The sequence below is a fragment of the Heterodontus francisci genome, chromosome 5 (genome assembly GCF_036365525.1).
Source record: "Heterodontus francisci isolate sHetFra1 chromosome 5, sHetFra1.hap1, whole genome shotgun sequence".
In the NCBI taxonomy this organism is placed as follows: domain Eukaryota; kingdom Metazoa; phylum Chordata; class Chondrichthyes; order Heterodontiformes; family Heterodontidae; genus Heterodontus; species Heterodontus francisci.
This window is the reverse complement of record NC_090375.1, coordinates 72979804-73004476: the sequence shown is the minus strand read 5'-3', so window position 1 is coordinate 73004476 and position 24673 is coordinate 72979804. Positions and strand designations below refer to the sequence as shown.

Here is a 24673-nt window from a genome sequence, read left to right as displayed (position 1 = left end):
TTTAAACCAATAATAAGCTTCGAGTCTATGTAACTATAGAATTTTGATTTACCGAATTATATAGAAAGCTTGTAAAAATGCATTTCATGCTTTTTTGTTAAATGTTTTCATCTTCAAAACCTCATTATGCTCTTGTCATGGATTTCCACTTTGATTGAGTTGTGACATCATGGGCTGAATTTTATCAGCCGCCACGTGCACTGGCGGCCTTCCGATACGGATGTGCCACCATACAGCCCCTGCGATATTACACGCGGGGGCTCATTTAAATGGAGGGGCAGAGCAGCCACCCCAATAATGTAGAGGGCGTGGCGGCCACGTCACTGGCAACGGCGTCCGGCGCCTCTGCGCCAGCGCCATTTTTAAAGGGCTTCAAGCCCTTAGCACAAATTTTTAATTTTTAAAGACATATTGCATTTAATTTGTGTTTAATAAATAATTAGAAGATGGAGGCCCTTTTCCAACCCCCCTCCCCATGGTCTTTTCATTGCCCTTTATTCTGAAACTTATTTTATTTCCAACCTGAACTTCCCCCCAATCTTCTCACATTTTCCCTTCAACTCCTTCCCATCATCCACACTGCCAATAAAAAGTGTTTTCCCCGCTCCCCCAACCCTCCCGCCCTGATAATTTTATTCCTCCCCCTCCCGACCAGTGGAGTTCCGAAGGTACTCGAGTCGCGTCCGATGGAATGAAAAATCAGCGTGGGACAGCCGCCATCGGCAGTTGAGTTAATTTGCACTTCATTAATGCATTTAAATATTTATATGAAGGCCCCGTCACTTGGCAGCGGGGGGGCTGCACTGAGGCCTCGCTGCTGCCGCTAATATCCGGTGGGGCCTTCTCGACATCGGGGGTTGAGGCGGGCTGCTCCCGGCAGAACTTTACGGGCCCCCCTGCCACGACCCCCGACGTCGAGGGGCTCGTAAAACTCAGCCCCATGAATAATTGCATAATTAATATTACTCTATTAGCACCAATTTTCTTTGTTAAATCATCAAAATGGATATTCAGACTAATGGAAAAGCTATCATTTGTATGTTCTATAACAAGCCATTTTGCATCAATAAGTGTTGCTGTAGCAAATAAATAGAATTTCACTCTTACCGTTGTCAGAGTATACTCTTCTAGCTTCACTTCATCAAAAGGCCTATTTGCTTTCTTTAGTAAATCTCGAAGAAAACTCTGTAAAAGATTACAGTGACACATTAAGATCTCATCAACTGTTTCTAATGTCAATCATATCTACATTGAAACAAGAAGTGCTGGAAATACTCAGCAGGTCTGGCAGCATCTGTGAAGAGAGAAGCAAAGTTAACATTTCAGGTCTGTGACTTTTCATCAGAACTGGCAAAGGTTAGAAAAGAATTAGGTTTTAAGCAAGTGAGGGGGTGGGGTGGGGGGGAAGAGAGAACAAAGGGGAAGGTGTTTGATAGGGCAGAGGCAGGCGAGATTAAATAACAAAGCTGTCCTGAGACAAAGGCAAAGCGTGTGTTAATGCTTGTGGTGAAAGACAAGGTGCTGCTCCTCGAGCTTGCGATGCCTTCCACAACAGCGCTTCCGATATGTCTTCCTTTTTCCGCAACCCAGGATTCTCCCCATTGTGGTTGACGGCCTTCAACCGTGTCCAGCCCATTTCCCGCACTTCTGCCCTCACTCCTTCCCCTCCCTCCCAGAACCGCGACAGGGTACCCCTTGTTCTCACTTTCCACCCTACCAGCCTCCACATCCAGAGGATCATCCTCTGCCATTTCCGCTACCTCCAGCTTGATGCCACCACCAAATGTATCTTCCTCTCCCCTCCCCTGTCAGCCTTTTGAACGCTCGTTCCCTCCATGACACCCTGGTCCACTCCTCCATTATCACCGACACCTCGGCCCCTTCCCACGGCACGTTTCCATGCAATCGCAGCAGGTGTAATACCTTTGCTTTTACCTCCTCTCTCCTCACTATCCAAGGCCCAAACACTCTTTCCTGGTGAAGCAGAGATTTACTTGTACTTTCAATTTAGTATACTGTATTCGCTGCTCACAATGCAGTCTCCTCTACATTGGGGGAGACCAAATGCAGATTGGGTGACTGCTTTGCTGAACACCTTCACTCAGTCCAAAAGCATGACCCTGAGCTTCTGGTTGCTGGCCATTTCAACACTCCCCACTGTTCTCATGCTAACATTTCTGACTTTGGCCTGCTCCAGTGTTCCAGTGAACATCAACGCAAGCTCGATGAGCAGGACCCGATCTTTCAATTAGGCACTCTACAGATTTGTGGACTGAACATTGAGTTCAATAACTTCAGAGCATACTGGCCTTTTTAATATTTTATTTTTAACCATGTGCCTGTTTTTCATGTTGTCATCAGAGCTGCTCATTATTCTGCTATTAAGAGTCTTTCTGAACTAATGCTTTGGCTTTCACCACAACTCGCTCCCCGTCTCGTCACTTTTCCCACCTTGACTGCTCGCTCCATGCCTTGCCGATTCCCACACTCCCTCCCCCCACTACCCCCAACCCCAGCTGCTCGCTCCCGACCTCACCGCTTCCTCCCCTTTGGCCGCTCACTCCCCGCCTCGCCATTTCTCCCCCTTGGTTGTTCACTCCACCTTCGGCTGCTCGCTCCCTGCTCACTTCCCGACCCCACCCCCGCCGCTTCTCCGGGTGGTGTGGCGGGGAGGAAGCGGTGAGGCTGGAAGCGAGTGACCTGGGGGGTGGGAGGAAGCAGTGAGCCCTGGAGTGAGCGACCGGGAGTGGGGGGGGGTTCGGGGGAAGCGGTGAGGCAGGGAGCAAGGGGGGAAGTGGCGAGGCATGAGCGAGTGTCTGGCGGGGGGGGGGTGATGGTTCGCGGGGAGCAAGCGGGGTACTGTTGAGGGTGGAATAGAGGTGGCGGTTGCAGCCATTGAAGGAGTTTGGGTTTAATTCATTTTTTGTGTCAAATTGTGCAGCGCCATCTTTATTACTGGCAGCTGCCTGAAACGTCGCAGACAGACATGTTTCAGTCGATGAGTCTGCATTTGTGCATGTGCCAATACTGCACCACCTAGTGGTTGTGTTGTCAGCAAATGCAGCCTTTGGGGAATTATAGGTCCAAAGTTGCCTTTTTTCTCTCGAGCATGCTACATTTACCAGGTATCACGCCTCAAGTTACTCATATACTCTATCCAAAAATACTATTTTCTGCAAGAAATTTATTTAAGTTGCATTTGAATGAATCAATACCAACTGTTTCCACCATTCCCTAGATCATCTACATTATCTTGTGCCTTTCAATCCAAAAAATAGCAATCATATCACCTCTCAGCCTACTCTTTTCCAGCGAAATCATGCCACATTTTCATAATTGTTGCTCATAATCAAATCCCTCCATCTGCTCAATCATTCTGGCTGCTCTTTTCTATTTTCAATAGCTGAAATTTTTGTATCAAGTATTACAGCACAGAACAGATCATTCAGCCCAACTGGTCCATGCCTGTGTTTATGGACTGAGTCTCCTCTCACCCTTCTTCATCTAACCCCATCAATATATCCTTCTATTTCTCTACCCCATTGAGACACATATTTTCCCAGGTGTATGTGGCCTCCTTTTTCCTCCTACCAAAATGTATTACCTCACACTTAGCGATATTGTTGCTTTGCTCTATACAAGACCATTCTATGAGTTTATTAATGTCATCTTATATTTATCACAGAATCGTTGTAGTGCAGAAGGAGGCCATTCGGCCCATCGTGTCCGTACTGGCTCTCTGAAAGAGCAATTCCCTGAGTTCCATTCCCCGCCTTCTCCCCGTAATCCTGCACATTCTTCCTTTTCATATAACTGTTTAATTCCCTTTCGAATGCTTCAATTGAACCTGCCTCTACCACGTTCTCAGGCAGCGCATTCCAGACCTTAACCACTCGCTGCGTGAAAAAGTTTTTCCTCATGTCACTTTTGCTTCTCTTACCAAATACTTTAAATCTGTGCCCTCTTGTTCTCGATCCTTTCATGAGTGGCAACAGTTTTTCTCTATCTACTCTGTCCAGACCCCTCATGATTTAGAATACCCCTATCAAATCACCTCTTGGCCTTCTCTTCTCCAAGGAAAACAGTCCTAAATCTCCAATTTATCTTCGTAACTGAAATTCCTCATCCCTGGAACCATTCTCGTGAATCTTTTCCGTACTCTCTCCAATGCCCTCATGTCTTTCCTAAAGTGCCCAGAAAGGAAGCAATACTCCAGCTGAGGCTGAACTAGTATCTTACACAAGTTCAACGTAACTTCCTTGCTCGTGTACTCTATGCACCTATTAATAATGCCCAGGATACTGTATGCTTTATTGACCCTCTCTCAACCTGTCCTGCCACCTTCAATGGCTTATGCACCTATACACCTAGGTCCCTCTGCTCCTGCACTCCCTTTAGAATTGTACCCTTTATTGTATATTGTCTCTCCATGTTCTTCCTACCAAAATGAATCACTTAACATTTCTCTGCATTGAACTTCATCTGCCACCTGTCTGCCCATTCCACCAACTTGGCTGTCCTTTTGAAGTTCTACACTACCCTCCTCACAGTTCAGTGTTTCCAAGTTTTGTATCATCTGCAAACTTTGAAATTATGCCCTGTACACCAAGGTCTAGGTCATTAATATCTCAGGAAAAGCAAGGGTCCCAACACTGACCCCTGGGGAACTCCAGTACAAACCTTCCTCCAGCCCGAAAATCATCCATTAACCACTACTCTTTGTTTCCTGTCACTCACAATATATTATCCATGTTGCTACCGTCCCTTTTATTCCATGAGCTCCAAGCTTGCTCACAAGTCTGATCTGTGGCACTGTATCAAACGCCTTTTGAAAGTCCATGTACACCACATCAACAGCATTGCCCTCATCGACCCTCTCTGTTACCTCCTCAAAAAACTCCAGCAAGTTAGTTAAACATGATTTTCTTTTAAGAAATCCATGCCGGCTTTCCTTAATTAACTCGCATTTGTCCATGTGACTATTGATTTTTCCACAGTTCTCCCCTGTATTAACTACACCGCCCCAATTTAGTGTCATTGTCAAATTTTGAAATTGTACTTCCTATTCCTGAGTCAAAATTGTTTATTTATATTGTAAACAATAGTGGTCCCAGCACTTTCCACCTACCTTTAAACTCTACTCTCCATTTTATGTTTTGTAGCCAACTTGTTATTCATTCTGCTACCTGTCCACTGACTCCACTTGTTCTGACCTTAAAACATGAATCACTTATGCAGTACCTTATTGAAGGCTTTTTGGAAATCGAAATATATTACACAACAACATTACCCTTGTCTACCCTTCATGTTATTTCTTCAAATAATTCAATAAGTTTGGTCAAGCATGACCTTCCCTTTTGGAATCTGTGCTGACTATTATATTTTCAGTTTCTAGATGTTTTTCTATTACATCTTTGAATAAAGATTCCATTATCTTACCAATGTTAAGCTAATTGGTCTATATTTCCCTGGACTTGTTCTATCTCCCTGTTTATATATAGAAATCACATTAGCTGTCCAGCAGTTCTCTGGCAATATTCCCTTTTCTTATGTTTCTTATATATATATATATATATATGTATGTAATAGTGCCTTCGTTTTCTCTTCCCGAATGTGTGAATGCAATCCACCAAGGGTTTTATCCTTTCTAAATTTAATTAATTTAATCGATTATCCCCCACTTTGCTATCTTAAATATCTTTATTTCTTTTTTGTTCTCTTCTAATGTCATGCCCATCATGTTACACTCCCTGCTAAATACTGAAGCAAAGTAATTATTTAATATTTCTGCCATTTCACCATGACTACCTGTGAGTTTATCGTGTGTATCTTTTTGTGACCCTCTCTGTCCTGATTTTTCTTTTGCTATTTGTGTCTGTAGAATACCTGACTATTTCTTTTTATATTTCTTGATAATTTACTTTCATAGTTTCTCTGTTTTCTTTTTTTTACTTTCCTTATCTTTTCCTATTCCCATTTGTCACTCTCTCCTATGTTGACTATGTGCCTAGTATAAGCATTTTACTTTACTTCCAATTTTGCCCTTATTCCTTTATTCCTCCATGGTGTGTCATTACTGACTAGTTTGTTCATGTTTTTAGTGGGATATATTTCTCCTAGATTGTATTGATCACTGTTTTAAATGGTTCCCACTGCTGTTCTATTGCTGTGTTTGTCAGTAAACTTTTCCAGTTTAAAATTTCTAGTTCTATTCTCATTACCTCAAAATCAGCTTTTATTCCAATTTATTACTTTGGTCTTTGCTTTATTTATGTCTTTCTTAATCTTTATCGTAAAAGTTATTATGGTGTGATACTATTGCTGAGATGTACCCCTACGCTTACTTGTCTTATCTGTTCTGTCATTTTCCATTAAAGCGACTCGAGCAAAGACTTTCCCCACGATGCTGAGCAGGGAGATTCCACGGTAGGTGTTGCAGTCACCACGGAAACCCTTGTTCTTATAGAGGGTGATGATATTGTCATTGTGCATGTCCTGTGATACTGCTCCCTTGTCCCAGCACAGGCAAAGCAGTTCGTAGAGTGCTGGAAGTCTAGTAGGCTTGGCACTCTTGATTATTTCAGGGGTAATGCAGTCCTTCAAGGGGCTTTTCCACTGGCAAGAGAATCAATGGCATCACTGAGTTCCGATTTTGTTGGCTGTACGTCTAGCTCATCCATGACTGGCAGAGACTGGGCTGCATTGAGGGCACTCTCAGTGACAACATTTTCCCTGGAGTACAGTTCTAGGTAGTGCTCGACCCATCGGTCCATTTGCTTGCGTTGGTCAGTGACTGTGTCCCCTGATTTAGATTTGAGGGGGGCGACCTTCTTGATGGTTGGCCCCTCTCTTAATGCCATCATACATTCCTCTGATGTTTCCGGTGTCACAGGCCAGCTGAATATGACTGCATAGGTGTTGCAAGTAGTCATTTGCACAGGGCCTGGCTAATCTTTGTGCAGCGCTTCTGGCTGCTTTTAAGTGCTGCGGATGTTAACTCGCTGGGGGCTTTCTTGTAGTTCAGTAGTGCAATGCGCTTAGCGGCTATGACAGGTTCCAGCCCTTCAACTACTGTGGAATCTCCCTGCTCAGCATAGTGGGGAAAGTCTTTGCTCGAGTCGCTTTAAACAGGCTGCAGAAGCTGGCTGAGCATGTCTACCCTGAGGCACAGTGTGGCTTTCGAGCAGAGAGATCCACCATTGACATGCTGTTCTCCCTTCGCCAGCTACAGGAGAAATACCGCGAACAACAGATGCCCCTCTACGTTGCTTTCATTGATCTCACCAAAGCCTTTGACCTCGTCAGCAGACGTGGTCTCTTCAGACTACTAGAAAAGATCGGATGTCCACCAAAGCTACTAAGTATCATCACCTCATTCCATGACAATATGAAAGGCACAATTCAGCATAGCGGCGCCTCATCAGACCCCTTTCCTATCCTGAGTGGCGTGAAACAGGGCTGTGTTCTCCCACCTACACTGTTTGGGATCTTCTTCTCCCTGCTGCTTTCACATGCATTCAAGTCTTCAGAAGAAGGAATTTTCCTCCATACAAGATCAGGTGGCAGGTTTATTTATTTAGAGATACAGCACTGAAACAGGCCCTTCGGCCCACCGAGTCTGTGCCGACCATCAACCACCCATTTGTACTAATCATACACTAATTCCATATTCCTACCACATCCCCACCTGTCCCTATATTTCCCTACCACCTACCTATACTAGGGGCAATTTATAATGGCCAATTTACCTATCAACCTGCAAGTCTTTGGCATGTGGGAGGAAACCGGAGCACCCAGAGGAAACCCACGCGGACACGGGGAGAACTTGCAAACTCCACACAGGCAGTACCCAGAATTGAACCCGGGTCGCTGGAGCTGTGAGGCTGCGGTGCTAACCACTGCGCCACTGTGCCGCAAGGTTGTTCAACCTTGCCCACCTAAGAGCGAAGACCAAAGTATGGAAAGTCCTCATCAGGGAACTCCTCTTTGCTGACGATGCTGCATTAACATCTCACACTGAAGAGTGTCTGCAGAGACTCATCGACAGGATTGTGGCTGCCTGCAACGAATTTGGCATAACCATCAGCCTCAAGAAAACGAACATCATGGGACAGGACGTCAGAAATGTTCCATCCATCAATATCGGTGACCACGCTCTGGAAGTGGTTCAAGAGTTCACCTACCTAGGCTCAACTATCACCAGTAACCTGTCTCTCGATGCAGAAATCAACAAGCGCATGGGAACAGCTTCCACTGCTATGTCCAGACTGGCCAAGAGAGTGTGGGAAAATGGCGCACTGACACAGAACGCAAAAGTCCGAGTGTATCAAGCCGGTGTCCTCAGTACCTTGCTCTATGGCAGCGAGGCCTGGACAACGTATGTCAGCCAAGAGCATCGTCTCAATTCATTCCATCTTCACTGCCTCCGGCGAATCCTTGGCATCAGGTGGCAGGACCGTATCTCCAACACAGAAGTCCTCAAGGCGGCCAACATGCCCAGCTTATACACCCTACTGAGTCAGTGGCGCTTGAGATGGCTTGGCCATGTGAGCCGCATGGAAGATGGCAGGATCCCCAAGGACACATTGTACAGCGAGCTCGTCACTGGTATCAGACCCACCGGCCGTCCATGTCTCTGCTTTAAAGATGTCTGCAAATGCGACATGAAGTCCTGTGACATTGATCACAAGTCATGGGAGTCAGTTGCCAGTGATCGCCAGAGCTGGCGGGCAGCCATAAAGGCGGGGCTAAAGTGTGGCGAGTCGAAGAGACTTAGCAGTTGGCAGAAAAAAAGACAGAAGTGCAAGGGGAGAGCCAACTGTGTAACAGCCCCAACAACCAATTTTATCTGCAGCACCTGTGGAAGAGTCTGTCACTCTAGAATTGGCCTTTATAGCCACTCCAGGCGCTGCTTCACAAACCACTGACCACCTCCAGGCGCTTACCCATTGTCTCTCGAGACAAGGAGGCCAAAGAAGAAGATTTTCCATTACTATCAGCAGTGCTCCTTCACTTGTTGGGCTTTTTACATACTGGGAAGAAAGGAGTCCTGGACAGTTTGTAAAATTTCTATTCCCTTTTGCTATCTCTTGTCGATTTATTTGGGAGTAGTTAAAATCGAGGGGAGATGGTGGCCTAGTGGTAATGTCGCTGAGCTAGTAATCCACAGGCCCAGTTTAATGTTCTTGGGACATGGATTAAAATTTCACCATGGTAATTGGTAGAACTTAAATTCAATTAATTAATATTAAAAATCTGGAATTGAAAGCGAGCAATGGTGCCATGAAATGATCATCAATTGTTGTAAAAACCCATCTGGTTCTCTAATGTCTGCTGTCCTTACCTGGTCTGGCCTACGTTTGACTCCAGACCCACAGCAATGTTGTTGACTCTTAACTGCCCTCTGAAATGGCCTAGGAAGCCACTCAGTTGTCAAGAGCAATTAGGGATGGGCAACAAATGCTGGTCTTGCCAGTGATGCCCGCATCCCATGAAAGAATAAAAACTTCCCTTGATTATCATTTCATGTCCTTTACCCATTTTCCATATTTGTTTAAATATTTATTCCTCCACTTCCTTTCCACTATTAGGTAGTCTGCAGTATGCCCCCCGCAGTGTAATCGATCTCTTCCTACCCTTTATTTCAATCGATATGAATTCTGTTTCTAACCTTCTGTTAGTATGTTCTTTTTTTCCTACTGCCATTGTTATTTCTAATTGTTATAGCTATCCCACCTCCCTTCTTCCTTCCCTATCCTTTCTAGCTATGTTATAACCGGCAATATTTAGTTGCCAGTCCTATTCTTTATATCGCCATGTTTCAGTTATTCCTACTTCATCTGGCTCCTTGCTACGAGTTATTGCCTCCAATTTCCTGTTTTATTTTGGATACTGTGTAAATTGCTGTATGGGCCGATTAATTTGTCTTTAGTAGTTCCTTTTACTTTATTTTTACCAATCCTTTTTATATTTTGGTTCTATAACTATATTTGTAAGGCAGCAACCAGAACTGTGCATAGTTTTTTAAGGACAGTCGCACCAATGATTTGTAAAGAAACAGGATTAACTCACTATTTTCGCTCAATAATAACCTTTTCATACATCCCAACATCTGATTTGCTTTACTCACTACCACAGAGCATTTTTATGATAGCTTCAATTTGTCAATCATGACCCTCTGATCTCTTCCATTTACAATGTACATTTCCCCGTGTGAAGCACTTTGCATTTCTTCACACTGAATTACGTCTACCACCTGTTCTCAAGTTTATTCGTACCCTCTTGTAGCTTGTCCTGTTCTGCTTTGGAATATTTCAACTTAATTAATAATTAAATTTAATTAAATTAGTTTAAATAATTATCATCCGCAAATGTAACCACTGCACTTGCAATTCCTACCTCCAGATTATTTATAACAGTATTAAGCAAAAGAGGTTCTAAAGCAGACCCCTGTGGGACTTCACTATTAACAATCTCCCAGGCTAACAACTTCCTACCTCCTGTCGAACACATTTCTCAGTTGCCTTCTCCACTCTCTACGTCTTCCCCATTCCTCTCTCCTCCTTTGATTCCACACCTTGGTACAATTAAGCACTTTCACCCTCTAATCCTGCTTGACCTGGATGCTGCACATGGTCTCAACCTCACCACAAGAAGTCAACACACATGTATTTGCTATTTTTTAAGATAGAATCAATCAAAGAAATCTATGGATGCCATTCAGTCCGTCATGTCTGTGCAAGCCAAAAAGAGCTCTTCAGCCAAATTCCACTTTCCAGCTCTGTCCATAGCCTTGTAGGTTATGGCATTTCAAGTGCATAATCCAAGCACTTTTTAAATGTGATGAGGGTTTCTGCCTCTACCAACCTTTCAGGCAGTGAGATCCGGATTCCCACAACCCTCTGGGTAACAAATATTCTCCTCCGCTCCCCTCTAATCCTTCTACCAATTACCTCAAATCTATGTCTCCTGGTTACTAACCTCGTTGCTTAGGGAAATAGGTTCTTCTTATCCACTCTATCTAGATTCTTCATAATTTTATAAATGGCAATTAAATCTCCCATCAGCCTCCTCTGTTCCAAAGAAAGCAACTCCAGCCTATTCAATCAATCAATGTGATCACATTATCCTGCAATGTGGTGACCAGAACTATACACAGTACTCGAGCTGTGGCCTAGTGTTTTATGCAGTTCTAGCATAACCTCCCTGTTCTTCTATTCTATGCCTCAGCTAATAAAGGAAAGTATATCATATAAAAGCAAAATACTGCGGATGCTGGAAATCTGAAATAAAAACAAGAAATGCTGGAACCATTCAGCAGGTCTGGCAGCATCTGTGGAAAGAGAAGCAGAGTTAATGTTTCGGGTCAGTGACCCTTCTTCGAAAGTATATCATATGCCTTCTTGACCACCTTATCTACCTGTCCTGCTACCTTTAGGGATCTGTGGACATGCACTCCAAGGTCCCTCTGTTCCTCTACATTTCTCAGTATCTTACCATTTTTTGTATATTCCCCTGACTTGTTTGCCCTCCCCAAATGCATTACCTCACACTTCGAGACTGAAAGCAATAAGCCACTTTTCTGCTCACCTGACCAGTCCATTGATATCTTCCTGCAGTATATAGCTTTCTTTCTCATTATCAACCACACGACCAATTTTTGCATCATCTGCAAACTTCTTAATCATGCCCCCTACAGTTAAGTCTAAATCATTGATATATACTACAAAAAGCAAATGGCCTAGTACTGAGCCCTGTGGAACCCCACTGGAAACAGACTTCCAGTCACAAAAACACCCATCAACCATAACCTTTTGCTTCCTGCCTCTGAGTCAACTTTGGATTCAACTTGCCACTTTCGCTTGGATCCCATGGGCTCTTAATTTTCTGACCAGTCTGCCATATGGAACCTTGTCAAACTCCTTGCTAAAATGCATGTAGTTTACATCAAATGCGTTACCTCATCGATCTTCCTTGTTACCTCCTCAAAAAATTTCATTACGTTAGTCAGACATGAATTTCCCCTAATAAATCCATGCTGACTGTCATTGATTAATTCATGCCTTCCTAAATGACAATTAACACTGTACCTCAACTTTTTTTTACAATACTTTGCCCACCATCACGTTTTGGCTGACTGGTCTGTAATTACTCAGTCTATCTTTTCTCCCTTTTAAGCAATGGAAAAATGTTAGCAGTCATCCAGTCCTCCAGTACCAGGTCTGTAGTCAGAGAGGATTGGAAAATGATGCTCAGAGCCCCTGCTATTTCCTCCTTGTCTGATGAATAGGTCATCAACCTGAAACATTGGGCAGAATTTTTACAGAGGTGGGTTAGGGGGTCAAGCAGGGTCCCAGAAATTGATGTTGGTTGGGATCCCAATGCGATTCCACCCACTTCCATCTTTCTCTGGGGAAGATTGAAGGTGAGCTTGGATCTGTTGGGTAAGTAATTAAGAAGTTGAGGTTTTTAAGCCAATTATGAGGTTCTTTAGGCTTGAATCTTGGACTTCACAGCCATGGAAACTGTTTCCCATCCTGTCAGCAACTTGCTAGGGTCACTGAGTCGAGCGCACATTGGGAAGAGCTTCTTCAGTGAAACTGAGATGCTGGGAAGGCTTTGGTCAGTTACACTGAAGAGTTCCAGCCATGACTATTGACAAACTGCTGCTCAAAGCACTTCTTCTCTCAGGGAGTGTTATCACTGCTTGATGGGTGATCGCCAACTTCTTGGAAGGCACTAAACTCGCCTTCAGCTGTACTTTCCTGCTGCCAACCTTCAACATGGCATAGGAGCAGCTTATGCAGCTCCACCTTCCACCTGTGCTGAGGGGGAAGAGCAGAGGCCACACTAACACCAAAAGATCTGGCAGGTTCAGCTGCATGCCCCTCCATTAAGTAGTTGGGATGGATACCAGCTGGAAGGAGAAATGACCCCCAACACAGAGTCTACAGGCAGAGGATCAGCTCTTTTGATATGTCTGAGCACCAGTGCCTTGGGAGGCTCAGGTTCTCATGACAGCTTGCTGCTGACATCTGCAGTCTCCTAGGAACAAGACCTCCTTCCCAGTGGAGTAGGTGGGCATGCATTGGCAATGGCTGACAAGGTGACTGTCTGGAGGGCAACGCCACCACCCCACCCTCTAGTCTCTGCCTCTCATCAAATTGTGTGCCCTCTTCTGCAAGGAGAGAGAGCAGGGAGGTGTGAGTGTTTGTAGTGGCTTGTGTGGAGAGGAGGGATGGCCATTATTTGTAGATGATGATTGTGAGACATGAGTGCAAGAGGTCAATAGGCTGCTCAGATGGGGATGTGAGGTGCCTGTAGGGAGGGGAATGAGTGGAGCTACAAGGTGTGTTGTTCCTCAGTGTGCAGTGCAGGAGGATGCTGGGAAAGTCAAAGTGTGGGGCTTGGCACCTGAAACTGCAGTGCCACTCACCTTTCATGCCATCCTGAGGTCCTGGATCCTCTTGGAGAACTGTCTCCAGGTTGGAGGGAGCACATTCCTGCCGCTGACTTCCTCAGCCAATTCCGTTCACGCCTGCTTGGTTAGGGCAGTTATCCTCTTCCTCCCATCCTTGGGAGGGTTCACCTCACTTCAGGCCCTTGGATCCTGGAGCAGAACCTCCAGGTAACAGTGAGAGGCCCCAAGAGCAGTCTTCCCAAGTCGTTTCTCCATTCATGTGATTGCTGCAGCCTCAAAAATCTTAGTGTTGGTGAGCTATTCCTACCCATGCTGTGGTCCCTTTAATTAGAAATCTTACCTTTAAGAGAATGGACATGTCATCCTGCCTGCCCTCCCTAATTGGTAGGGAGCCCAAAAGCAGGCAGTTAATTAGTTTGCTCTCGTAAAGAGCGAGTTGCTGATGTGCTGTGCAGAGTTGGGCTCAAACCTGAAAATGGTCCTGCCATTCCAGCAGCGTCTAAGGTGGTAAGATTCCACCCAACTTTGTTTCCCCATCCACAGATGCTGTCTGACCTGTTGACTATTTCCAGCATTTTCTCTAATTTTAAAGATAAGTATAGCACGGGTTGAAATTCAATCCATTTGACTCATTATTCCATAGAAACCAAGGGCTGGATTTTGACACGGCAGTGAAGGTCGGTTAGACAGTGGGTTAACTGGCAAACTTGTGCCGCAGCAGGGTATGCCAGTTGCCTGACGTGAAGCAGCCTCCGCGCAATTTTTCCGAAGGCATCTTCTGTAGCGGCGGCAGGCAATTGTGCTTGTTAAGGAGGCAGTGAGAGGTAGATTAATTAGGAATTGAGATTTTACCAGAGGTGCACAGGCCCTACAGTTTGCCAACACCTTATCCAAGTAGATGAGGTGGCTGCACAGCAGGAGCATCTTGACTTGGGGGAAGCGGTGGTGTAGTGGTAATGTCACTGGACTAGTAATCCAGAGGTCCAGACTAATGGCCTGAGGACATGGGTTCAAATCCCACTGTGGCAACTGGTAGAAGTTAAATTCAATTAATTAATCTGGAATTGAAAGCTAGTCTCAGTAATGGTACCATTACTTCTGTCCTTACCCGGTCTGGCCTACATGTAACTCCAGACCCACAGCAATGTTATTGACTCTTAACTGCCCTCTGAAATGGCCTAGCAAGCCACTTAGTTCAAGGGCAATTAGGGATGGGCAACAAATCTTGGCTTTGCCAACACTGCCATGAAAGAATTTTTAAAAAACTAAAGCCGCAAATGTCTAAACAGAGGAATCAGCAAGCAGAAGCTCATGAACATCCACAAACCTGGCATCTTTGAAGCAGAGCTGTACTATTGGAATTGAGGGCGGGTCTTGGAGAACATCTCTTTCATAAAGATGTAAGGGAAGATTGGCTGCTGAGGTCCTAGTGCCTGACATGGTTTGTGATTTTAGGGGTTACCTACTCAGAGGTGTACTGGAGGAGCAGCAGCCCCAACAATAGCAGTCACATGGTGCTCATGGATGCAGAGGTCCTGGTCGAGGGGCAGGAGGGTCTAGAAGACAATGCCTGTAGAATCGAGTATACCTCCAGAGGATCACCTTCCTGAGCGTGTCGGAGCAGCAGTGTCGCTGATGGCTTTGCTTATCTAGACATATGGTGGGTGAGTTGTGCGCCTTCCTAGAGGACGACCTTATGCCACAAGGCTCGGGGACACCCTATGCCGGTAGCTCTCAAAATGACAATGACCTTGAACTTTTTCGTTTTGGGTTCTTTTCAGGGGTTGGCAGCTGACCTATGTGGGATCTCACAATCAGCAGCCCACAGCTGCACATCTCAGATGACGTATGCACCTCTTATGAGGGCATCTGACTTTGTCACCTTCACCACAGATGCGGCTAGTCACGCACAGAGGGTATTAGCATTTGCCTCAATTGGCAGGATTCCCTCAGGCACAGGGGGTTATCGACTGCACACATGTTGCCATCAAAGCCTCATCATCTCCGGCTGGAACATTCATCAACAGGAAGGTTCCACTCCATAAATGTTAAGCTGGTGTGCGACCATCATAAATGTTTCCTTCAGATGTGTGCAAGATTTCCTGGCATCTGTCATGATTCATTCATTCCGAGGCAGTCAGAGGTGCCATAACTCTTCATTCTACCATACAGCCTCCCTGGATGGCTCCTGGAAGTCAAGGGGTATCTGATAAAGTGATGGCTGCTGACCCCAGTGTGAAAACCCACAACTGGGGCACAGGACTGATTAACGGGTGCCATCTCAGCAGAAGGGCCACCATTGAGCAGGCCATCAGCCTCCGAAAGATGCGGTTCCAGTGCCTTGACCAATGAGGGGGAGGGTCCCCTGCAGGTCGCCCCCTCAAGGGTTTCCTGCATTGTTGTGTCTGCTGCGCTCTGCACAGCATAGCCATCCACAGAGGAGTGGAACTGGAGGACGTCCATGGGAAATAACATGTCTCCTCTTCAGAGGATGACAATCTCGAGGAGGCTCAACCGGAGGCATGTCAAGGCAAACCAGAGATCAGACTCATGCAGCGACACTGACCATGATGGTAAGGAAGCCAGGTGCCCTGACCCAGGAAGGCTTCTCCTGAGCATAGCAGATCCTCCAATGGAAGATTAAATTGGACTGCCATAGCGGCCCATCTCCAGAGTACAAGGACAGATCCACTTCTCATGGAGTTTATCACTCGTGTTGCAGCAAGTCTTCTGTGAGAGCACATGGCACCCCCAGACCTCTCTCACAGTCAGGACCTAGTGACAATGTCTTTATCCTCCACAACAAGCAACATGACAAATGCAACTTTTTAAACACTGCCATTTTACTCACAATAAAGTGCATGGATTTAACAAAAGCTTTATAAAGTCCACCCAGGTGAACTGTTTGTGATGCTAATGCTGCTTCTCTGCCCTTTTATGAGAACTCCGATGTGGTGTCCCCCTGTGGCAGGAGCAGATGTGGAAGCAGGCTGCTTGAGAGGGTTTTCTGGTGGCTGAGATACCTGTGGCATCCTTCCTTGGGGTTGCTGTGTATGTGGTGGCACCACGACAGTCTGTGCAGGGACAGCCTCAGTCATGGCGGTTTATGTGTGTCTCAGTCAGAGGGGTGGCGAGGTGGCTTCAGAAGATGGTGTCCCTTGAGTGGTGGCACCACCATCCCTTCCTGCCTCAGCCCTTTCATGGCTTATCAGCATGTTTGCACTTATTAAGTATGTGAGAACACCTGATTAGGCATGCATGCATCCTTGCACCACCAATACAACAGACCACTCATTGCTACAGAATACAATCTGTTCTCGCCAATCCACTGCTCCTGCATCCATTCAGTGGACTGCCACATATGACTCTCCATGAGGGTGGCCACTCTTTCAATGGAGGAGCTCATGTGCCCATATGCCTGAGACTTTGCAATGCTCATGACATGAATGGACTCTTCCATTTTCATCACAAGGGCCTCCGCATCTGTTACCTGCTGCTGCTCACAGGTGCTGTGATGCTCACCTTGTGCCGTTCTAAAGTTGCCAGAGGTTCCACCGAGGTGCGTGAATCTGTGCTGTGGAGGGTGCACTTGACTCCTCTGATGGTGGTTCCTCAGAGTGTGTCATCCTCTGACGTAGGTGTGGTGTTCACAGTCGGCTGCTGCTGACCCTCCGGTATCGCCCCTGTGTAAGACTGAAAACATCAGTTACTCGATCTCCTTAGCCTCAGCAGTTGCTTTAGCGGACACCGTTCAACGCATCAAGTGGCATCTATTGGAAATGACTTCAGTGAGTTGGAAGCTGCTCTGAAGCACATCCAGGGAGCATTCAATAAATTTTCACCTTCTCTCTGCCGCACACCAATCTTGCCATTACCGACTGCCTGCACTGTAAATACCCTTCTAATGTCAAGGGCCTCCTCCTCCATGAGCATCAATATTGCCTGGTTGACCACTCCACCCACTGAACGACTCCTCTTGTGGGTGTTGTATGCTCGTTTCTCCTGAAATGTACGGTTAGCTGCACTTAACTGTCCCATTTGCCCATCATGATCCTCTAACAGAAGTATTGTTCCTGTCATTGCATTTGCCCAGGGCGTACATTACCATCCTGCCCAGCTTACATTGCTTTGCTCCCTTCTCTCAGGTGAGGGTAGGCAATGGGTAATAAGCACCTCAGTGTACCTAATCACTGCTTGCCTTGAGGCCTTTCTGCTCAGAGGCATACCGTTCCTGTTTATCGCTGACAGCTTGGCTTTGCTTCACACTCACTATGCCAGAAACGTTTCCTGCACTGGTCCTGTTAACCATGCTGCGGCTGCTGACCTCTCTGGCGACCACCAGCCGTGCCTCCTTTGTTTGCCTGGCAGGCTCTCCGTAAACAAAATTTTACTCCTGGCTCAGACAGCGTCTAGGATCACCTCCAGAAAGGCATTGGTCAACCTTGGAGCTGCACCACCATGACCCACTGCTATGTTACTGCTCTGAAAGCCTGTTTCCTCAGGGCTGATTCTCTCTGGCTGCTTAGACTTTGAATCTAGACGGGAGCCCACCACTTCTATCTCCCGCCTCCTGTTCACACCCACCATTCAGAATTGGAGGCCATGAATTGGTCACATCGCACAAAATGCTGATGTCTGATGCACTCTGACCTCCAATGAACCTGCAAATGGTCCTAATGCCTGGGTGCCACCAAGATCAAGAAAATCCAGCCCCTACTCTCCCACTATCAGCTGCCTCTTGAATGATCCTGGGGTTTAAAACTACATCATCTTACCTTGAAGGCCATTCCAGGAAATAATTACTCTGACGAGGTTATTCTTTGATATATTATAGAGTCATAACAGTGCAGACGGATGCCATTCAGCCCATCGAGGTCATGCTGGCTCTCAGTACAGCAATCCAGCCAGTCCCATTCCCTCGCTCTATCCCTGTAGCTCTACAAGTTTATTTCCCTCAAGTGCCCATCCAATTTCCTTTTGAAATCATTGATCGTCTCTGCTTCCACCACGCTCGTTAGCCATGAGTTTCAGGTGATAACCACTCGCTTTATCCTCACATCCCCCCTGAATCTGTTGTCCAAAACCTTAAATCTGTGTCCTCTAGTCCTTGTACCATCAGCTAATGGGAACAGCTTTTATTTGTCTATCTTATCTAAAACTGTCATAATCTTTTATACCTCTATCAAATCTCCCCTCAATCTCCTTTGCTCCAAGGAGAATGACACCAGCTTCTCCAACCTAATCCTGTAGCTAAAGTACTTCATCCCTGGAACCATTCTGGTAAATCTGCTCTGAACCCTGTCAAGGACCCTCACATCCTTCCTAAAGTGTGGTGACCAGAACTGGATGTAATACTCTACATCCTAATCAGAGCTTTACAAAGGTTCAGGATAACTTCCCTGATTTTGTACTCAATATTTCAATTTACCTCAAGATCCAATGTGTTTTGCTAATTACTCTCTCAATATGTCCTGTTGCCTTCAAAGATCTATGCACATGAACCCCCAGGTCCCTGTGTCCCTGCACACTCTTGAGAATTGTGCCATTAAGTATATATTGCTTCTCCCTCTTCCTTCTGCCAAAATGCATTACCTCACACATGCCTGTATTAAATTCCATCTGCCACTTGTCTGCCCAATCTGCTATCTTATATATGTCCTGTTGCAGTCGATCCTCACTGGTTGCCACACCTCCAACTTTAGTATAATCGAAACATTTTGAAATTTTATCCTGTATTCCAATATCTAAGTCATTTATTTATATATATATATCTATATATCTATATATATATATCTATATATATATATATATATATATATTTAAAAAAATTGGTCCCAGCACTGACCTTTGGGGAACACCATTGTCTATCATCCTCCAGTCTGAAAAACAATCATTTACCATGACTCGCTATTTTCTGTCTTCAAGCCAATTTTTTATCCAAGCTGACACTGATCCGCCTATTCCATGAGCCTCAATTTTGTTAACCAGCCTTTTATGTGGTACTTTATCAAATGCTTTCTTAGAATCCATATAGACAACATCCATTACATTCCTTTCGTCAACCTTCTGTTACTTCATCAAAAATTTCAATTAGATTAATCAAGCATAATCTGCCTTTTACAATTTGTGTTGACTCTGCTTAATTAACTCAAACTTCTCCAAGTGCTTGTTGATTTTTTTCCCCGATTATCATTTCTCGAATCTTACCCACCAGTGATGTTCAACTGACTGGCCTGGAGTGACTCGGAATACATCCTTTCTTGAATAAGGGTATCACATTTGCCACTTTCCAATCCTCTGGCACATCCCCCATATCTAGGGAAGACTGGAAGATTATGGCAAGCCCTTCCGCTATCTCTACCCCCATTTCCTTTAGAAACCTGGGATGCAAGCCCGGCAACTTATCTACTTTAAGCATAGCCAGCCTTTCCAGTACATCCTGCCTATCAATTTTCACCCCATCCATTGTCTCTAACATCTCCGCTTCCACAAATATTTTGTCAGCATCCTTTTCCAGATACAAAGTACTCATTAGGTATTCTAGCCTTTCTGTGTGTCTCTAAGCATCTATCACCCTCTTCGTCCCTAATAGGACACATCCTGCCACTAATTACCCGCTTACAGTTTACATGCTAGTAGAAGATGTTTGGGCTCCCTTTTATGTTACCTGCCATTCTAATCTCACATTCTCTCTTTGCATGTCTTATTTTCCCCTTCACTTCTCTTGTCAACTTATTGTATTTGGCCTGGATCACATGCATCATACACCCTCTTTTTTTGTTCATCATATTCCTTATCGCTCTTATCATCCAAGAAGCCATGGCTTTGGTTCCCCTACCTTGTGCCCTTGTTAGAATGTATCTAGCCTATACCTGAAACATTACTCCTTAAAGATCACCCATTGCTCTGTTACAGCTTTTCCTCTTAGGCTTTGGTTCCATTTTACCCTGGCTAGATCCCCTCTCATCCCATTAAAGTTAGTCCTCTTCCAGTTTAGAAGTTCTACTTTAGATTGTTCCTTGCGCTTCTTCATTACTAATCTAAAGCTTATGATATGATGATCACTCTTACCCAAGTGCTCTCCCATGGACTCTTGGTCCACTTGACCCATTTCATTCCCCAGCACCAGATCCACCAATACCTCCTTTCTAGTTGGACCACGAACATACTGATCAAAGTTCTCCTGAACACATTTCAGAAATTGTTCCCCCTCCTTTCCCTTTCCTCTAACTTTATCCCAGTCGATATTTGGGTACTTAAAGTCTCCCAATGTCACCACTCTATAGTTCTTGCACATCTCTGTGATTTCCCTGCAGAATTGCTCCTTTATCTCTCATTATTAAGAGGCCTGGAGAATACTCCCGGTAGCATGATCATACCTTTCTTGCTTCTGAGCTATAACCAAATGGATTCTGTCCTTAGCCCCCTCAAGGCCAACCTCCCTTTCCAACACTACAGTGTCTACTCAAATCAGTACTGCCACTCCACTGCCCTTTTTCCTTCCCTATCTTTTCTGAATACTTTGTACTGTTGAATATTAAGTGCCCCGTCTAAACCATATTTAAGCTACATTTCTGTTATTGCTACTGCATCATATTTCCACTTGGCTACTTGTGCTTGTTGTTCACCAATCTTATTCACCACACTTTGTGCATTTACATACATGCATTCTAAACCTGTCTTTGTATTCTTCATAGTCCTTCTTAGTCTGCTCATATCTAATTTTTTTTATTTGCTCATGGGATGTGGGCATTGTTGGCTAGGCCAGCATTTATTGCCTATCCCGAATTGCCCTTGAGAAGGTGGTGGTGAGCTTCCTTCTTGAACTGCTGCAGTCCTTGGGGTGTAGGTACACCCACAGTGCTGGTAGGAAGGGAGTTCCAGGATTTTGACCCAGGGACAGTGAAGGAATGGAGATATAGTTCCTAGTCAGGATGGTGTGCAGCTTGGAGGGGAACTTGCTGGTGGTGGTGTTCCCGTGCATCTGCTGCCCTTGTCCTTTTAGATGGTAGAGGTCGCAGGTTTGGAAGGTGCTGTCGAAGGAGCCTTGATGAGTTGCTGCAGTGCATCTTGTAGATGGTACATACTGCTGCCACTGCATTGGTGGTGAGGGGAGTGAATGTTGAAAGTGATGGATGGGGTGCTAATCAAGCGGGCTGCTTTGTGCTGGATGGTGCGAGTTTCTTGAGTGTTATTGGAGCTGCACCCATCCAGGAAAGTGGAGAGTATTTCATCTCACTCCTGACTTGTGCCTTGTAGATGGTGGACAGACACTGGGGAGTCAGGAGGTGAGATATTAGCCACAGAATTCCCAGCCTCTGACTTGCTCTTGTAGCCACAGTATTTATGTGACTGGTCCAGTTCAGTTTCTTCTCCTTCTACTTCCTTCTCTAGTACTATCTAACACTCTGACTTCATGCATCTTATTCCTTTTTACTATTTCTATATGCTGGTGCTCATCAACCTGCTAACTTAGTTTAAACCCTCCCCAGTGACACTAGTGAACCTCCCTGCAAGGACATTGGTACCAGTCCTGTTAAGGTGTAACCCATCCCTTTTGAATAGGTGCCTTCTGCCCCAAAACTGGTCCCAAAGCCCCAAGAATCTGAAGCCCTCCCTGCATCATGCTTCAAGCCATGCACTGATCCTCCATATCCTCTGATTTATGCTCTCGCTAGCAGGCGGCACTGGAAGTAATCCAGAGGTTACTACCTTCGAAGTCCCACTTCTTCACTTCCTCCCTTGCTCCTGAAAATATGACTGTAGGACCTCAATACCTGCTCTCATGTTATTGGTATCGATGTGTACCACAGCTTCTGGCTCACTCCTTTCCCCCTGCAGAATATTCTGCAACCTCTGTGTGATGTCCTTTATCCTGGCACCAGGAAGGCAACACATCAGGCAGGACTCACAATGACAGTTACAGAAATGCCTGTCTGTTCCCCTAACTATGGAATCTGCTATAACAACTGCATTTCTACACTTTTCTGTTCCCTCCTGTACCTTGCCCATTGGTGCTTGATCTGGACTGCACTCCTTCAAGGTTACATCACTCTCAGCAGTCTCCAACGTTTGAGTGTGGTTTGAGAGTGGTACATACCCTGAAGACTCCTGCACATCCTGCCTCTTATTCTTCAGGATGACCACCCACTTCCTTTTCCTGAACTCTTACTGCTTGTGGAGTGGCCACCTCCTGGAATGTATGATCCAGGAAACTCTCATCCTCCCTGATGTCCCACAGTGACTTCAGCTGCCCCTCAAGCTCAGAAATCCTAAGCTCGAGCTCAAACAGCGGGAGACACTTCCTACACATATGGTCCGCAAGATGCATGAAGTGTCCTGAAGTTCCCACATGGTGCAGGAATTGTAAGCAACGGGTCTCAGCTGCCCATCCATGATCTAACAAATCCTTATTTCCTCTTTCAGAATCCAGTTAGTACCTTGTTTAAGCTATTAATTTTAATAAATGCCTCCAGACCTGCTCTGTGCTAATACTCCTATTATTAATTCAATTACTGTTATACTTGCCCTACTTGTGCTGATACTTTTAGTTTTTTTTTTTACCTTGCTCCCTGATGCTTACGCTTACTCTGTTCTGCTGCTCTGGCCCTAAATTTCTTCAGTTATGCTGAGGAGTGCAAATTATTCTAACCAATCTTTGTAAACAGAGTCTACTGACACTAGGGATAAGCCTTGTCGCCCTTTGTTCCATCATTTCCAAAGCTTGAATGTTCCCCTTCTTCTTCAACCCCATTTCCAATAAACACCTGACCACCCACCTTCCCTTCCTGGCCTTCATGCTAGCTGATATTGTGATTCCTTCTCCTCAGGTACTGTGCTTCTTATTTTCAAAACTGATGTCAATTCCCACCTCTTCAAAAATCTCTTTGTCCTTCCTAGTAACTTCTTCATCTCCGGTCTCTCTTTCCTCTCCAAAATACTTAAACATGCTGCTACCTCCAAAATCCATGCCCATCTTCCTGCAAGTTCAGATTTGAATCTGTCTAATCATGGCTTTGTCTCAAACCTAGCACTGAAATGGCTCTAATCAATTTTCAGTTGACATCCTATGTTACTATGACCATGATACATTATCCCTCTTTGTATTCCTCAAACTCTCTGTAGCCTTGGTCATGGTTGACCACTCCATTCTTCTCCAATGCTGTTATTCTCCATTATATAGCTGTGGGTTTGTCCTCATTCAGCTCTACTCTTACATATCTGATTTAAGCCAAGCAATGACATATCTTCCTGCTCCTGCACTATACCTCTGGACTCCCCCCAAGGATTTATTCTGGGCCTCCACTCTTCCTCATTTACATGCTGCCCTTTGGCAACTTAATCTGCAGACTTGGTGTCAGATTCAACATAGTAGATTAGATTAGATTAGAATTAGAACATTACAGCGCAGTACAGGCCTTTCGGCCCTCGATGTTGCGCCGACCTGTGAAACCATCTGACCTACACTATTCCATTTTCATCCATATGTCTATCCAATGACCACTTAAATGCCCTTAAAGTTGGCCAGTCTACTACTGTTGCAGGCAGGGCGTTCCACACCCCTACTACTCTCTGAGTAAAGAAACTACCTCTAACATCTGTCCTATATCTATCACCCCTCAACTTAAAGCTATGTCCCCTCGTGTTTGCCATCACCATCTGAGGAAAAAGACTCTCACTATCCACCCTATCTAACCCTCTGATTATCTTATATGTCTCTATTAAGTCACCTCTCCTCCTCCTTCTCTCCAACGAAAGCAACCTCAAGTCCCTCAGCCTTTCCTCGTAAGACCTTCCCTCCATACCAGGCAACATCCCAGTAAATCTCCTCTGCACCCCTTCCAAAGCTTCCACATCCTTCCTATAATGCGGTGACCAGAACTGCACGCAATACTCCAGGTGCGGTCTCACCAGAGTTTTGTACAGCTGCAGCATGACCTCGTGGCTCCGAAACTCGATCCCCCTACTAATAAAAGCTAACACACCATATGCCTTCTTAACAGCCCTATTAACCTGGGTAGCAACTTTCAGGGATTTATGTACCTGGACACCAAGATCTCTCTGTTCATCTACACTACCAAGAATCTTCCCGTTAGCCCAGTACTCTGCATTCCTGTTACTCCTTCCAAAGTGAATCACCTCACACTTTTCCGCATTAAACTCCATTTGCCATCTCTCAGCCCAGCTCTGCAGCCTATCTATGTCCCTCTGTACCCTACAACATCCTTCGGCACTATCCACAACTCCACCGAC

General features: G+C 45.3%; 1 protein-coding gene across 1 annotated transcript in view; it reads right to left on the bottom strand.

The window, feature by feature from the left end:
* Positions 1-24673, bottom strand: part of calb1 (calbindin 1) — a 107102-nt gene that overhangs the window by 39375 nt on the left and 43054 nt on the right. Inside the window, exon 6 of the mRNA XM_068031634.1 lies at positions 1108-1185. Within this exon, the coding sequence (XP_067887735.1) occupies positions 1108-1185 (78 nt within the window). The remainder of the gene's footprint in view (positions 1-1107; positions 1186-24673) is intronic.